General features: G+C 34.8%; 1 protein-coding gene across 1 annotated transcript in view; it reads left to right on the top strand.

Annotated features, from left to right (window-relative positions):
* Positions 1–1077: 1077 nt before the first annotated feature.
* LOC144309459 (WW domain-containing adapter protein with coiled-coil-like) overlaps positions 1078–12991 on the top strand; it is a 28631-nt gene continuing 16717 nt past the window's right edge. Inside the window, exons 1-3 of the mRNA XM_077890529.1 lie at positions 1078–1190; positions 1753–1865; positions 6168–6476. Coding sequence (XP_077746655.1) covers positions 1081–1190; positions 1753–1865; positions 6168–6476 — 532 coding nt within the window. The 5' untranslated portion in view covers positions 1078–1080. The remainder of the gene's footprint in view (positions 1191–1752; positions 1866–6167; positions 6477–12991) is intronic.

Raw genomic sequence — 12991 nt, 5'->3', positions numbered from 1 at the left:
TATCTCTAGGCTTGTTGCCTACTTGGCAAAATTAAAGCTGAGTCAGCAGGGCATGAAGGTTCATTCTTTTCCTCAAGCTTTAAGATTGTGTCACTGTCCACTGGTGAACCAGAATTGTAGACTACCAACGTATAACATTTCATTAATCTCAAAGCTCCTTTGAGGAAATAGTCCAGAAATTCATCTAGAAGTAACTTGGGATTCTTCCAGATTCCTGGGGCCAGTGCACTTCTTTAAATTTTACACTTTTTAGATCAGTAGCATGGAAATTGGCCCTCCTTTCAGATTTCTCTAATTTCTTTATAATTTTACTATACCTATAAAATACCTAAAGAGAATGTATCTGAGAGTTTTTGAAAGGCTAGTTTTTGTTACAGGGATATGAGTGATGCTGCTGACCTCATATATTATGTGAGACAAGGTTTAGCTTGCCCAATCTCATGGATTTTGAAGGTGAAGCAAATATATGGCTTTTAATTAGCTCTGTGTTTATAGTTTTATTTTTAAATTCTGTGGGTTTTTTTTTTCTTCACTAAGTAACAGTGAATACAGACCAATTGTTCTTGGTTACTAATATATATGAGTATTATTGTGCATGAGTTTAAAATTGATACGCCATCATGTCATGAAATCAGTTAAGTATGGGTTTTCTAATCTCCACCCCCCCCATGTGACAGGATTTCAGCAATTAAAATTATGTAATGGGGAACTTTGGTAATGCTTTTCCAAAGTCAAGATGTTAATTTTGCATTTCTCATTCTGTGCTTAATAAACTAATGTATATGAATCTGTTTTAATTTCGTATTTTACCGGATTTTCCATTGTTATTTTTGAAGGTTTTCATAGACTAAAGTCTCCTAAGAGATATAGATAGATATCTACACACACACACACATAGATAGATAGATATCTACACACACACACACACACACACACAATTACATTTTATATCAGGGTACATTTTTTTTATGGTCTTTTCCCTTATATGTGCTTTGAAAACCATTGACTGTTGAAGTTTCATAATAAGTGGTTAAATAGTATTAATATTTTCTAATTTTTAAAAATGTATTTTTAAGCCTTATGATTCTGCAGATGACTGGTCTGAGCATATTAGCTCTTCTGGGAAAAAATACTACTACAATTGTCGAACCGAAGTTTCACAATGGTTTCCCAAAAGAGTGGCTTGAAAGGTATTTGCTCTTACTCATTAAAAAATACTTATTATTCTTGACTACAGCTTAACATCTTAGAACTTTCTCAGCTTAGGTTTCTTAGTGAAACTCCTCATTCCCCCCTTCAATTGCAATAGTTGGCCCATTATGTTTTCTATAATTTCTCTTTGCTTAAAAAAAAAAAAGAAAGAAAGAAAAAACTTGGATAAGTCACTGTCCACAAGGACCTTGTAAACCATCAGTATATTTAAGATTTTATATCAACCTATATTATCATTTATAATGAACATTTTCATAATTTAAAGTATATTAATGTTTCCTTCATATGTGTAGAATTAATATTGGGGAGTTTTGGTTGTAGGGTTTAATGGTGTTATAAACAATTGCTATAATGCTATCACTGAGAAACATTAATGTTCTGTTAGCTATGTTTCATCTCCCATACCAGTTGATATTATGGCTATGTTCAGTTCTTTTATTTTCCATATAACATTCTGTTGAGCATTTGGTCAGAAGTGTCATATGTAAACTCATTGTACCTGATGTAATTTTTATGAGTTTATCTATGTTTTATTTTTAGAGAACAGAGACAAAAAGAAGCAAACAAGATGGCAGTTAACAGCTTCCCAAAAGATAGGGATTACAGAAGGGAGGTGATGCAAGCAACAGCCACTAGTGGGTTTGCCAGTGGAAGTAAGTATTAATTTTTTTTTTCTTTGAAACAACATGATGTTTAATTCACTCCTATAGTTTGTATGTTTATATCCATATGCATAGCTGTTTACATATGTAAACTAAAATAATGTAAATGTATAGTTTCTTTTATGTTAGATCTGTCTTCCTAACCTCCACCATTTTGTTTCCTGAAAAGGAAAAGAGTTCATGGAGGATTAGTACACGTATGTTATTCTTCACTACTCATACTGGCTATGATGCAGTTGAATTGGTGGAAAACAAAATCTCATATTGTGGATTGACTCTTAAAACAGGAGTTGTTTGGGTTTTTTTTCCCCCCTTTGCTGAATTGTGTCCTGTTAAACTGGACAGTGAAACTTCTTCCAAAACTCATTGAATGTTTGAATCTAACAATTGAATTGTAGCCACACACAGATGGTAACATTAAAGTGTCTCTTGGTGTTTTGTGTTTATCAGTGAGAAACTTTTTTACCTTTTATCTGGGAACTGATTACATCATCATAGATGTGAATAGCATCTCTATACTGTGAGCATACCTTAAAGGTTTTTGAGGTCACATTTTGTCTAAGTGGGACAATATGAGTAATATGCATTTATTTCTTAATTCAAATTAAATTTGAATTTGAAGCTTTTAGTAAAGGTCCTCTATTCCCAGTGGCTTCCTTTTGCCCAGAATAGAATTTAAATGCCACCATAGACTTCTTAGGCTTTTTATTAGATTTTGAAATTTGGAAGAATTTTTAAGATGTGTTCAGGGAATTCTTGGACATCTTCTTCCTGTAACTTACATAGAAGGTTGTATTTGGTCTTAGCAAGACAGTACTGCTTTTTTGATGGGAAAAGTTTTAAGATGAAGCAGATAGTAAAGTAACATAATTCTTCACTGAATTTTTAAGATATGTTCCTTTGAACATTTAATTTTTTTGTACTAGTGAAATTGTATTTAATTCTTACAAAACAATGATTTAGTGTACTGAAGTAAGGAAATTAAAACTATTTTTGAGACAGAAGACTTGGGTCCTGGTTCCATTTTACTTAATATCTTGAATAACTGTTACTTCTTGCAAACAATCAGAAATAAGGTAAAGGTTTTCCTCTCCAGGTTTAAAAAAAAAAAAAAAAAAAACCGCACCCAGCTTGTAGTAGTTCTGTCTGAACAAACTGCAGAAGGATATTGAGAAGATATGGTGGAGGAGTGGCAAATGGTTGTAAAAAAAATAGTCACTTTTTTTTTTTTTTTTTTTAAGATTTTGGGCCAGGCCTCTCACTTAGTGGGTGATAGTTCCCAGAGAGGGAAAAAAAATAGCCTAGTGCGTCAGCTTTATTCTTTCCAAAATACCCTATCATTTTAAGTCTCTTCTCCTCTCTTGAAGTAAATGGAAGTAAATAAAGATCTGATGGAAGTATTGATGAAAGTGAAAGTAGTGTTTTTTTGTCTTTCTAATAAACCATCTTTAAGGAAATAAAATCAGAATTGTGTTTTTAAATTGTGTGCATCTTTTTCTTTCACAAATGAAGGAGTTCCTTCTCTTTTTTCTTTGTAATTTCAAAAGTGAAGCATGTTTGTTACTAAAAAATAAAAAGGGGATTTTTTTAATTTCATGAGCCAAGAACATTTGGGGACATACACTTTTTTCTGCGTGTATATAAATGTGTATTAAAACTACATATGTGTGTGTTTTACATAATGGCATTATATGTTACTATTTTTAACCTTTTTTTGTTCATTAATATTTTGAGGAAATATTTCTGTGTCAGTTTAGAAATCCCTGTGTGTTAAAATTACATGGTTTTCCTTTTTTTTTTTTTTTTTTTTTTTGATGTGCCCTCATTTATAGGTAATCATCTGTGGATACTTGGGTGGTTTTTATCCTTTTCCTACTGTCAGCAGTGCTGTGATGTCTATCTTTGCCCATTACTTCCTTAGTCACATTCCTAAAAGTGCAAATGAGGAGTCAGTAGGTCTCTGTGTGTGTTGAAGTACAGTCATGTGTCTCACTTTTTCAGTTTTAAGTGATAATTAGAAAAAAAAAAACCTTAGCTATATTTCTTTTTATTTTTCCTTAATTGGTCAACTGAGTTATACCTAAGTGTGGTAGTAATGAAGTCATTGAGTCATTTAAGTGCTTAACTTTTTCTGTCCAAAAAGTATTGGCAGAATTTTCCCATGTGTCCAGCACATTGGTGTTCATGTTGGGTAAGACCTAAAGCTTTGCAGTTTGAACTGCTAATACAAGGTATGCGTGTTGGTGGGGGTGGGCAGATTGAAAGATTTTATATGAAAGGAGAAAAAGGTAGAAAATCAATTTATTTTATGCACTACAGCAAATAATGTTATCTAGAACTTGACCTTGAAAACTTTATGGATAAAATTTTTAATTTGGTTTTACTGCTACTAGATTATTTTCATTGTCTTTAATCTGTGCCTTACAGAATTATTGCTCTATACTTAGAGAAACCTTAACTTGGTGTTTCTCAACTGTAGCACCAATGACATTTTGGGTTAGGTGATTCTTTGTTGTGGGTTGCTGTCCTGTGTCTTAGGACATAGAGTACTGTACCTGGCCTCTACATGCTAGATGCCAGTAGCACACCTCCTCTCTTCCAAGTTGTGATAACCAAGAATGTCTCCTTACATTTGCCAAATGTCTTTGTTGTGGAGGCGGTGTGCAAGTAAAGTCACCATGTTAACTGTTTCGTCTAGAGTTGTGAATCATAGAAAGCTGTTGTAGCTACAGCTTCCTTAGTTCCTATAATGCTGCTGCCACTGTAAAGCTTACAAGTGTCTGAAGAAGTATCAACTTTAATTTTCATCTGAATACATTTGCTTGATACTCTTTGACTCTAGTCTTACAGAAGTGAGATTTTTTTCTTGGTGTCCAGGAAATAAAAGTTATTGGTAATCAAGTGACAGGATTGGTGGGAATTGGGTATGGTATTATTTCTGTTTTATTCCTAAACGTTTCTGTTGTAGCAGTATTCTTTTCAGGAAGAAATTGTAGAATAAAATTTAAGTTCCTTGTGCATGCAAATGGATAGTTTACTGATGAGTTAATATCATGCAACAGATGTTTGTATTTTGCTGTGATTAGCTCAATCTGTTCACCTTTTTCTGTTAAGGTTAATATATGTGTAACTTACAACACTGAATTTCATTTATTAAGTCAAAGACTTTGTGTTTTGATATAACTAAAGCTTTTTGGCAGTAGCCAGTACATTCTGTTTAGTATAACATGTAGGAGTTGTACGCTGAAGGTTTGGAAACTGACTTGTAGTTTAAGCATACTTCCTTCTTTGTGCTGTCTTGGTTTCTAGATTCAGAGGAACCATGAATTGGGAAAAAAAAACCTAAAATACTCAATGGGGAGGGCATCTTTTGGTAATATTATTATTACATATGTGCTTGAATCTTAAGATATTTCTCTACTTGAAAGTTGTTTTAAGTTTCAGTTATTGATTAGACTTATAATTTTGGTTAGAGATTTTTTGATAAATTTTATCAAGATTGGAATTTTCCTTATTTTTTTGTGGAAGCAGAAGTATTTCTGAGGTTTAAATGTTTTGTGACCAAATTGGAAGAGGATGTTTTTAATATAACTGGTAATAGCAAGTAGATTTTTCTGACTATGCTGCTGGATGTAGGCCTTCTCTGTTTTCAGATAGCATTATCTATAACTTGAGCTTATTACTAACTTGTATTGTTAGCATTTTCAAAAATATGAACTGATTTAATTACTGATTGCACAGTTCATCATAAATTCAGCCGTCCCATTTAAAGCCCTAGCACAAACTACTTTAGAGACCACTAATTAGCTACTTCAGTATTCAGAAAAATCAGGCTAATAAAGCTAATATTCCTTTGCAGTTGAACCACTGTGGATAATTCAATTATTAGAACCCATGGCCCATATTTTCAAAGAATGGACCATTTGCTTTTTATATTTTTAAAATACTTTAAAATTTTTCATTTGAGTGAAACGTTAAAACTCCATATATGGACTGTTTGTTTGTTTTTTTTTTTCCAGTGTTTTGTTTGAATTGTGGTGTGGTTCTAAAGAATCCCCAAAAGCTCATAGCTCATTTGAAATCTGAGTATAGATTACTTAGAGTTGAGGCTAAATATCCTCTTTCAGTATTTGCTGGTGGTAAAACTGCAGATACTAACTGGGCTTGCAGTTTTATAACAAGATATAAGTATGTTGCTAAATTAGCTGATGTTATAGACAGGATTCTAACGTAATCTTTTTTCTTCCCCCTTCTGTCATTCCAACATCTCTTTTTTCGAACTGTGAACTAAAGTGGAAGACAAGCATTCCAGTGATGCCAGTAGTTTGCTCCCACAGAATATTTTGTCTCAAACAAGCAGACACAATGACAGAGACTACAGACTGCCAAGAGCAGAGACTCACAGTAGTTCTACGCCAGTACAGCACCCCATCAAACCAGTGGTTCATCCAACTGCTACCCCAAGCACTCTTCCTTCTAGTCCATTTACGCTACAGTCTGATCACCAGCCAAAGAAATCATTTGATGCTAATGGAGCATCTACTTTATCAAAACTGCCTACACCCACATCTTCTGTCCCTGCACAGAAAACAGAAAGAAAAGGTATGCCATTATTACTAGATGCTGCACGTTGAACTGTAGATTGAGTTTTTTTTATTATATTACAGTATCTCCATTAGCTTGAATAAGACTCTTAATTATAAATTCTTTTTAAAAGTCTTTTAAATGTTACTGCGTAGATTTAGGTCTAGAGTTAGCCATATTTAGCTTTTTCTTTTAATTTTAATTACTAAGCCTTAGCTGTTTTGCCTTTGACACTTCGAAGTCAAGTGCTTATTAATTTATAAGTTAGTAATGGTTTAAAGTCAAAGGACTGTCCCATCATATTTGTGTAAAAGTAATTTTTGTTTTTTGTGATAATTGTCATGATGGTTTAGTTGAGATATTGTCTCAATTTTCTGTTAATTAAAATTTGATATGAATAGAGACCTTTTAAAACCTGTTATTTCTGCACAACATGCAACTATTGGTTTCAGTTTGTGAATAAGAAAACTGTGTCCTGGGCCAGAGGACAAAGAGTCTTAAAGTCTGAATTAGAACTTAAATCTGAAGGGTAGAAGTTAACTTCAGAACTCCAATTGTGTTTATCCAGCTCAGTGCTGATAACCGTAGCATGTTAAAGGAGAAAAATTGTGGCTACAACTACTCAGGAGATAACATACAACAGAAGCAGAGTGATGAGATAATAAGTTTATTTGCACAGACCACTCACAATTCTAAACTTAACACATTATAATGTGTTTTAAGAAATGAAGGAAATTAAAAGACAATAGGCAAATAAATTATAGGCAGACCCATTAGCAGCCTAATTAGCAGATTAGCATGAGTAAATTCTGAGAAACTTTTAAATGTCCTGTGGGTTTAAGAGATGTTACAGGGAGCTAATGAGTCTTTAAGCTTTTAATCTATGGTTTGATTCATTATTTCACATTGATTTAATTTGCTTACAAAGGGTTCTCATAGATTTCTTTGCTGCTTGTTTTCTTTTATGCATGTTATTTGAATTTCTTCTGTAAGTACTCATTCCATATTTAAACCACGTACTTTGGGCCGCCCGGGTGGCTCAGCGGTTTAGCGCCGCCTTCGACCCAGGGTGTGATCCTGGAGACCCGGGATCGAGTCCCACGTCAGACTCCCAGCATGGAGCCTGTTTCTCCCTCTGCCTGTGTCTCTGCCTCTCTCTCTCTCTCTCTCTCTCTCTCTGTCTCTGATGAATAAATAAAATCTTTAAATAAATAAATAAATAAGCCACGTACTTTTGTCATCTGGTGCTTAATGCATCATAAACAGATCGTCCCAAATGTTGTCAGATTCCCCTAAGATAATTTGTACCAAAATCCATATGTTGAAGTCATATTTACCCTGATGCAGAATTAAATTTGTAAAGAGAATTCTTGAGGGAAATCTGAATTAATGCAGTAATTGTTAATGTGGTAGTACTTTCTAAAGGATGTTAACGGTTTTTCAATTTTTATAATTTTGATTATTTAGTCACAGAAATTCTTTTAAAAATCATTAAATCCTGTGGCCTTTTAAAAGTCTTTATCTTGGGGTGCCTGAGTGACTCAGTTAAATGCCTTTGGTTCAGGTCATGATCCCAGGGTTTTGGGATTGAGCCCTGCAACCCTCTCCCTGCTCAGCAGGGAGCCTGCATGTCCCTGTCCCTCTGCCCCTCCTCCCTACTTGTGCTCTCCCTCTGTCTCTCACACCTTTTTTTTTTTCTCTCATACCTTTTTAAAATCTCAAATAAATAGAATCTTTTTTTTAAAAAAATATCTTTATCTCATTTCTCTCTTGTTAATTTAATTCTTAGCTCTTACCTCCTTTTTGAAATTCTTTCCATCACTGGCTTCTGGAATAATGCTATTTTTCAATATTCTAGTTCTCTTCTTGCCCCCTAAATAACCAGTATTGTTCATCCTTTTACTGTTTTCTTTTTTTCTTGCTCAGTATGTTCTCTTTTGCCAGGCAGTCTTATCTACAAAAGTGACTCCCAAATCTTTATTTCTGACTCCTACCTTTTATCTGCTTTATTTCAATAAGGACTTGTTGTGTCCCAAATGCCTCCCTTTCCCCACAGCTTATTCTCAGATTCTTGGTAAGTAACTACACTGTCCTCCACTGTTTCTTGTTCTTTAGAATTTGTCCTCATCTCTGTCTACTGACCTATCAGCAGATCTTGGATTCCGCCTTCTCTATCCTTTCTCTGGTTGTCGCCACTACTATGGAAACTCCAGGCATCTCTCTTGAAAAAGCCTTCTAATAACTGTTCTGCATCCTTCCATCCACACTATTCACTGACAGTTGTTTCATTATAAAATTTAGATTGGATTGTGTTACTTCTAATACTTTTCCATTATCCACAGGATACGTCCATACTTCTTAGTGCCTGACAGTCTGCTTGCAGCCTGTTATATCCTGGGCATGTTATATCCATTCTTGTTGTGAGCTTTTGCTGAAAAAGGACATGCTCTAACATTCCATCCTGTTGAGCTCTTTAAGAGGCAGCTCCAATGCCCTTGGGTTCTCAGCGTCAGTTATGCTCTCTTAGTCTGTGTTTCCCAAACCTCTCCCTGTTATATTTATTTATTATTATAGCACCTATCATATTGTAATTTTAGTTGACTTAATTAAACTGTTTAGAGTTAGGTATTAATTACATGTTGAACTTGGTTCACCTATACTACCTTCTCCCTCCATGCTTCACCATTCCTGACAAATTTTTAAAATATCATTAAAAAATTTCTTTTAAATATTTATTTATTCATGAGAGAGCGAGAGAGGGTGGGGGGTGCACAGACACAGGCAGAGGGAGAAGCAGGCTCCATGCAGGGAGCCCGACATGGGACTCAATCCGGGGTCTCCAGGACCACGCTCTGGGCTGAATTCTGCGCTAAACCACTGAGCCACCAGGGCTGTCCAAATACCATTAAAAATTAACTGTGTACCAGGCTTGGTGCTAAGTGTTTACTACATATTTTAGTTTATTTTTTAAGACAGTATTGCAAAGATGGTGTATCTTTTAGATAAGAAGAACCTGAACATTGCCACTGTTTAAGTACATGATGTTAGAGGCAGCTTCTCCAAAATTCATGTTATTTCCATAAAACCCTAGGGTAACGAAAGACACAAATCTATATATTTTTTTTTAATTTTTATTTATTTATGATAGTCACAGAAAGAGAGAGAGAGAGAGGCAGAGACACAGTCAGAGGGAGAAGCAGGCTCCATGCACCGGGAGCCTGATGTGGGATTCGATCCCGGGTCTCCAGGATCGCGCCCTGGGCCAAAGGCAGGCGCCAAACCGCTGCGCCACCCAGGGATCCCGACACAAATCTATATTAATTTGAACCCCAGTAATTAAAAATTGGTAACAAATCCTAGATGATTCCATTTTAATACTACAAAGTATATTTGCTAATCACAAACTTTTTCTAAAACTTTTACATATGGTAATTTTAAACTTACAGGAAGAAACTTGGTTACCTTGCAGTTGACTATTGAAATAGGAAAAATTGTATAATTTTCCCAAGTATTCCTTGTGTATAAATGAAGACTACTATTTTCAAACTGTTCATTAGTTGGTCTAAATTTGTGAAGTGTCCATTAATTTGAAATATTTTTTTTCTCTCAGGCACATCCATGTTCTTTAAGTTAAGCCTTTTTATTGACTGTTATCAATATACTGATTTCCTTGTTTGAGTTTTCCTTAACAAATAATTTATATTAAAAGGCTGATGATTGGGTAATATCAGACTTTTGGACTCTTGGTTGTAAGTGCTAATAGTATGGCTAGGCTCTATCTGGGGGTGTCCATGGTAAGATGCTGTGTTAAATAATAGCAAGATCTTTGTCATTATGACCCACTGCTCTATCCCTAGTTCTGGAAAAAATAACAGACCATCAATACTTGTAGATGGATAAGTAACAGAGAATGGTAATGGTGTGTGTGTTAAGGGCTTGGAAAGCACTTGCAGTAGTTCATGGTTTAAGAAATGGATTTGGAGAAAAAGAAAAGTATTATAATTGTTGTAAACCTAAAGATTTAGATCTGTTTAATGCCAGTGTGCCTTTTGAGAAGAAGCAACTAAATTAATTAATTTAAAGGATAAATTCAAAGTCTGTGCTTGCTTGAGAGACAGAGTGTGGAAAATCTGAAGCTCTGGTTTTGTAGGAAACAATCCTGGTGTTAGGTAGGGTGAAACAAGGTCAGGCATCTTCTTTTAGATCTGTATTTGTTGTTAGGATAACATTTGAACATCTCTTGGCATATTACTTTATTGGACAACCATATAACAGAGTGATAGAGACAATGATATACTTAAACACCTAAAACTTGGTTTTTATCAGTTGGTATCCCATTAACCATTCCTCATATATATATATATGTGTATATGTATATATATATTATTTATTTATTATACAGCGCAAGAGAGAGAATATGAACTGGGGGACTAACGGGGAGAGGGAGAAAGAATCTCTAGCAGACTTCCTACAGAGCATAGTGCGGAGCCTGACAAGGAGCTTGAGCCAAAACCAGGAGTTGGAAACTGGAACCTGGATGAGAAGTCATCCAGGAGCCTCTTCAGTCCCCCATAGACTGTTCTAAATTGTATCTAACTCTACCCTTTCTTCCAGATTCATGAAATGACAAAATAGGCAGGAAACCATTGCTTTGGCCAAATAACTGCCAGAGTGAGAGGAGTTTAATGACCTTAATTAATAAGTTTCTTACTTAGTAATTTTAGAGTTATGATTTATTAGCATAAACAAACTTGAAAAGTAAGGCAAAATAACCAAAGAAGCAGACCTATTCATTGAGTAATGCTAATCTGCTGAGGGCTAGTTTGCATCTAAATCCTTAATGTGGTTACTTAATTCCGCACTCAATCTAACAGGAGGGGGGATTAGTCATTAATGTGAGGTGTGAGTCACTTGGAATAAACTTTGCTTTTGTGTCTTGATGGTATGTAGACTGAGTGAAATTTAAATGAACCTGAAGATTTCAGTATGCATTAAGGCAGTACTAGCCTTTTATAAGCTAGTGTAGTAGGTCATTAACTAACTTGAGTGGGCCATGTTCAGCCCTCGCTCCTTTGCTTTACTTTATAATAATTTTTAGGATTACTAAACTCTTCATGAAAATTAGGAAAACTGGTTACAGATGTGTTAGTGACTCAAATTTTTTTTAAGATCTTAAAAAATTTATTTGACGGAGTAAAAGAGCACAAGCAGGGGAGAAACACCCCACCAAGCAGGGAGCCTGATGCAGGGATGCAGGGCTGGATCCCAGGGCTCTGGGATCATGACCTAAGCCAAAGGCAGGCATTCAACTAACTGAGCCATGCAGGCCCCCCATGATTCAAATTTTGTTGAATAACTGAATACGTTAGTAGAAGAATTTAGTCTGTATTAGTCTGTAACTTTAAAATTATGCTAGTTAATCTAAGATGGCACTTTTAACAATGGGACGGGGGAATAGCTGTGATGAAAGAATATACTATTTATAATTTGAGGGGTGGGGAAGGGCTTTTTAAATCAAGATCCAGTATGCCTTTGCCTTTTAAAAAAAAAATGTTGATAAATTTAAACACAAGACATATCTCAAATTGGTAGAAAATACTTGCAACACGTATAGCAATATGTTAAGGATTCATTAAGAATACATCAAAATAGTAGGAAAAAAGACAATCTAATAGAAAAAATAAGCAGTAGATATGAACAAGCAGTTATAGAAGAGGAAATTAAAATTGCCAGCCTTGGCTTACAGCTATAAAAGTTAACTCAAAATGGATCAAATACCTAAAGTTAGGAGCTGAAACTCTAAAAACTCTAAGAAGGAAACGGGTGAAAATTTCTGTGACATTGGATTTGGTAGTGATTTCTTAGATGTGACACAAAAAGCACAGGCAACGAAGGAAAAAGATAAAACGGACTTCATCAGTATTAAAAGCTTTTGTGCATCAGAGGGCACTCTAGAGTCAAAAGGCAACCCATACAGTAGGAGGAAATAAATTGTAAATCCTATATCCAGTAAAGGATTAATATCTAGAATATATGAAATCCTATAACTGAGCAATTAAATGAAACAAGCTAGCTCAAAAATGGGCAAAGGACTTGAATAGACGTGTTCTCCAAGGCCAGCCAGTAAGCACACAAGGCATTCAGCATCAGGGAAAGCAATCAAAACTACAGTAAAAAAAACATTTCACACCCATAGGATGATTATTATGAAAACAAACAGCAATGAAAATAAATGTTTTTGAGGATGTGGGAAAAATTAGACCTCTTTTTTTTATTTTTATTTTTTAAGACCGCTTGTACATTGCTTCTAGGAATGCAAAATGATGCAGCTCCTGTGGAATACAGTTTAGCAGTTCCTCAAAAAATGAAACCTAGAATTACCATAGGATCAAACCATTCTGTGCTTGGATATATAACCAGAAGAATTGAAAGCCAGGGAATCAAACCGGTGGTTATACACTGATATTTGTACCATTGTTATTTAAAATAGCCAAAAGATGGAAATGGTTCAGGTGTCCATCAGCTGTTACAGG

This window comes from Canis aureus, unplaced genomic scaffold (genome assembly GCF_053574225.1).
Source record: "Canis aureus isolate CA01 unplaced genomic scaffold, VMU_Caureus_v.1.0 NW_027326411.1_RagTag, whole genome shotgun sequence".
In the NCBI taxonomy this organism is placed as follows: domain Eukaryota; kingdom Metazoa; phylum Chordata; class Mammalia; order Carnivora; family Canidae; genus Canis; species Canis aureus.
This window is presented reverse-complemented; position numbering and strand designations above follow the sequence as displayed.